General features: G+C 41.2%; 1 protein-coding gene across 1 annotated transcript; it reads left to right on the top strand.

The window, feature by feature from the left end:
* Window positions 1–3,680: 3,680 nt before the first annotated feature.
* On the top strand, window positions 3,681–4,239 carry LOC119357536 (acyl-[acyl-carrier-protein] desaturase 7, chloroplastic-like). Its single transcript, XM_037624450.1, has one exon. It carries the CDS (start codon window positions 3,681–3,683, stop codon window positions 4,131–4,133), a length of 453 nt encoding a protein of 150 aa, XP_037480347.1. The 3' UTR covers window positions 4,134–4,239.
* Window positions 4,240–4,541: the final 302 nt, after the last annotated feature.

Here is a 4,541-nt window from a genome sequence, read left to right as displayed (position 1 = left end):
CCGTCATCCATCTCCATTGTTGCCCGAAGACCACTTCCATAGAGAAGAGAAGGGCCAAGTCAAGAGGAATAAGAAGGGGTGCCTCCACCATGCGCACTGGCCTTCAGGCCAGTGCGGTCTTTACCACCGTCGGCGGCATGATTACCACCACCGGCGTCGCCATGCCCCTTTCCTCCACACAAGCTTCACGCTGGCTTGCCCTCTCCCTCTATGATGTTTGAGTAGTTGTATTAGTTCTTGAGGAATTGGATGAACCCTTGCATGATTAGTACTTTGTTAAATAAGCGATCCAATATTATCTTTATATGTATTGTGTTGATTATCTCATGGTGTTGTGAAGAGCGCTTGCAAAACATTAGCCCCTTGTGGACTTGAGGCAAGTCGTGTTGGTGAGCGGCATGGTTGTGGAGGGTCGGTGGTGACAGTCCTATTCTCCCTTCGTCCCTAGTTAGTAGGGATTAGTGGAGAACCCTAGAACTTAAGGCCTTAACCACGGGAACTTTATTCCCCTTAATCATCATTGTGATAACCGGAGTGGGAGGCACGGTGGTGGCATGAGTGTACGCAATAACCGGAGTGGGGAATGCATACTTTATTGGCTCCGCCCACAAGAGATCATACGCAAGTGTCTTAGTGATACAATTAGAGAGCCATGTCTATCATGTGTTGTCAGCATCATACTTGTGGTGATGACTCTGATTCCCTTGAGAATGTTTACTACTCAAGCGTTGTTTCTTTTAGTTTAGTATTTTTATTCTTCTGTCTTTATTTCCTGTTTGTAGTTTAGATAAACACTGTCCTTTTATTTGTCATCCTAGCAACTTACTGTAATAAGGTATTTTTGAATTGGGTGGGCACGTAACTAGATAAGTGATAGCATAGTTGCGGGGTTTGTAATCCCTTTCTATTTGCTCCATGTGGGTTCGACACTTCACTTATCAGAAATTGCTACAACAGCCTTGTGCACTTGCAGGTCATCATGGGGTTCAATCATATTACTTGATTTTACTTTGTATTTATTATGTCATCATGCTTCAAGCATTACTCTATTTGTTATGAACTTAATACCTTAAGATGTATGTTGGATAACGTTCAAGGGGTGGAGTAATAGTAGTAGATGCAAATGTATGTCGGTCTACTTGTCTCGGACATAATGCATATGTATTGATCATGCCATGAATAACATCATGACTATGCGCTTTCTATCAATTGCCCAACAGTATTTTGCCTACCGACCGTTACTATGCTCATGAGAGAGATGCCTCTAGTGAACGCTATGGCCCCAGGGTCCATTCACTTCATATTACTAAAGTAAACCCTAAAAATACTTGCTGCAATTTATTTGCTTTTAGTTTCCTTTTTATTTATCTATTTACCGCTATTAGATTTAATCCTTGCAATTAATGAGTACAAGGGGATTGACAACCCTCTTGTTTGCGTTGGGTGCAAGCATTTGCTTTGTGTGTGTGTGTGTGTGTGTGCAGGTACTGCTTATAGTTTTTTGTGTGGTGTCTCCTACTGGTACCATTAACATTGGTTCATAACTGAGGGAAATACTATCTGCTAATATACTACAGCATCCTTTCTCTTTGGGGAAATCCCAATATCTATCACAAGTAGCATGTACCTGTGTGGATGAAGCGGGACTTCATGCGTGCCTCGTCGGGTTATACATTGGTATTACTCTTCACAAATCATTTATGTTGGAAACTGATTGCTCTTTCATGGTCTCCTTTGTGAAAAAGGAAGTGTTGAGCGTCTCCAAGTTTATCAAAGATCTCAAGATTATTAAGATTAACCAACAACACAATCTGGTGGTGCATGAGAATGCAAAGTTTAGTTTTGATAATAGATCAGACGGTGTGCTTTGTAATAGTGGTCCACCTTGCGTGACTAATACTGTAATGAATGATTGTAAGAACCTTTTAATCACTTAATATATGTGAAGGAGTTTCATAAAAAAAAGATCATGAGTGATCTCTCCTCTAATCTCTTGGTCCCCCTAATTTTACCGTGCGGCAGGAGACTGACTTTCTAAGATGGAAAGAAATTAAGAGATATGTTGTGTCACCGAGATGAGCCGGTAAAATATCTCTTTTCTTTAGTGTAAGTTAGTTGGAGTTGTTTGGTCTTTTTTTTTATTTTTTGAAAAACACCACCCATATATAATATTGTCACAATGATACCTTACAACATATGCCATGCTGAGCGAACACTACTTACAAGAACACTATTGGAATCCCTTGCAAAAAAGAACCATAAAGGAATGGTTATCAAAATTAAACTTAGCTAACTCATGTGCCGCCATCTAAATGTATATCCTCCTTGTAGCGTGCATTTTTTTGGCACCTGGTTATCGTGTATCGATAATTGGTATTCTTCCCATATTCTGGTGAGGGCGAATGACATTACGTTTGGCCTTTATAGTTTGTATTATACACTTATATATGTATTACTCTGTATGTTGTTTATCTATAGTAGTGGGAGGACATGGAGCTGTTTACGATGGCATGTTACATGTTGGAGCCAACAAACTGGAATATATTTTTACTACACATGGCTGGCGGGGAGAGGATTTGTGGCACACAGGTGTGGCAACACGCAGATAACTGGTTTGGTATTTGCATGAGTTTTAACAACTAATCAAATTATATGGGGTCCATGCGTGTGCAGCTTTTAACAGGTTTTGGCAGCACCACCCATCCCATATTCTATGTTTTTTCTTTTGATTTTCGAACATGAATCTATTATATCTTTTGAACCAAAAGCCCAATTTATATCTCTTTTGCATATTCATGGGTATGATCAAACAATAAAATCCTCCTCGTGCAGAAGCCAGTGACTCCATAGATCACGAGAAAAATGGGCTGCCAGTCAGGTTTCAACTACTAAAACTTGATAGAAATGATGATAAATTTAGCAAGTTTTAAAAACTAACACTTAAACCCTAAATCCTAAGTTGTAAACCCTAAACCCCTAAGCCCCGAGCCTAAACCCTAAAAGCATATATAACTTGGTCAAACTTAATGTTACGACTATCAAATTTCGATATTTGAAACTTGTATTTTTTTGGAAGTTGTTGAAATGTATTGAAGATTGGTTTTGTTCAAAAAATTACGTCGCGGCGAACAGAGATATGCAAACGAAACTTAATTTGGTCTTTCGGTTCGAAAGATATACTAAATTGAAATTAAAAGATGAAATGACAAAGGCATGGGACGTGAAATGGATGGCGCATGCAGCTCTGACAAAAGCTGCCAAAAGTATGCATGAATGGACCCCGCCCTACAGTAATCAGAAGTCTAAAACTAGTACAAGTTTTTGAATCTTAAGCCAATCGGATGACCAGGCACAACTGCACTCGCACTTCCATACCCCTATGAATTTCCGATGGCCGGTGGTTTAGTCTACGAACCAGTGCTTCAGCATCAGCAATCCTTTTTGTGTGTCTTCGAAAAACCATACCGTGTTTCTTTATTTGTGTGTCTTCGGAAAACCATACCATGTTTCTTTATTTTATCAGTTTTTCTAAAACACATCTAGATACATCATAAGTATTGCACATCTAAATTCTATGTCATTAATCTTACATAGAGATTTCTATGGGTATTTTTTTATTTTAATTTAATTTTTAGGGATGCGAATTTAGCGCTAGCTTGATACCCTTGAACATCACGGGTATGGGCCCCTTATCCGACGAGAAGCGCCACGAGCTGGCCCACACGCGCATCGTGGGGAAGCTGTTCGAGATCGACCCGGACGGCGCCGTGCGCGCGCTGGCGTACATGATGCGCCGCCGGATCGTCATGCCGGCGTCCCTCATGACAGACGGCCGCGATGGTGACCTCTTCGCGCACTACGCGGCCGTGGCGCAGCAGACCGGCATTTACACCGCCTCCGACTACCGTAGCATCTTGGAGCACCTGATGAAGCAGTGGGGGGTGGAAGAGCTGGCGGCGGCGGATCTCTCCGACGACGGGAGGCGTGCGCGGGAGTACGTGTGCGCCTTGCCCCACAAGATCCGCAGGTTGGAGGAAAAGGCTCACGAGCGCAGCGGCCAGAAAGCCCAGCCTGCAACATCGGCCCCGTTTAGCTGGATCTTTGATAAGCCTCTCAACAACAGCATGGGGTAATCAAATTATTACTTTCATATACCCTAAATATCGTTTAAATCATTATTTTTCGATCCAGCCTTTGAGATGAAGTATTCTTCATCTCTACTTTGCCACTGTCGGCGCCACTATGAGTACTTTTTTTCTGATCAGGTTGAAGTTATGAGTATGGTATTGTACTACTATATTTTCGTAAGTTGTTTTATCACATTCTAAAAATAAATATAATACAAGGAGAGTGAAAGTTGTATTCGTGTATGTCTATTTATCAATGTAACATCCTAATTCTTTTTTTCTTTGGCTGCAAAATGTAACATCGTAATTCTAACTGAGAGTCATCCAAAGTCCAAACTAACTGCAATTAATAAGTGATCCTACGGCCATCCCGCAAAAAGAGTGTATCACCTTTCTTTCTTCACTAAGATGCGA

The sequence above is a fragment of the Triticum dicoccoides genome, chromosome 2A (genome assembly GCF_002162155.2).
Source record: "Triticum dicoccoides isolate Atlit2015 ecotype Zavitan chromosome 2A, WEW_v2.0, whole genome shotgun sequence".
Classification (NCBI taxonomy): domain Eukaryota; kingdom Viridiplantae; phylum Streptophyta; class Magnoliopsida; order Poales; family Poaceae; genus Triticum; species Triticum dicoccoides.
The sequence above is the reverse complement of the archived record's forward strand: the minus strand, read 5'-3'. Positions and strand labels throughout refer to the sequence as shown.

What these genes read in the sequence shown, in the direction of transcription:
- LOC119357536 (XM_037624450.1), top strand. Translation starts at nt 3,681, where the DNA reads ATGGGCCCCTTATCCGACGAGAAGCGCCACGAGCTGGCCCACACGCGC.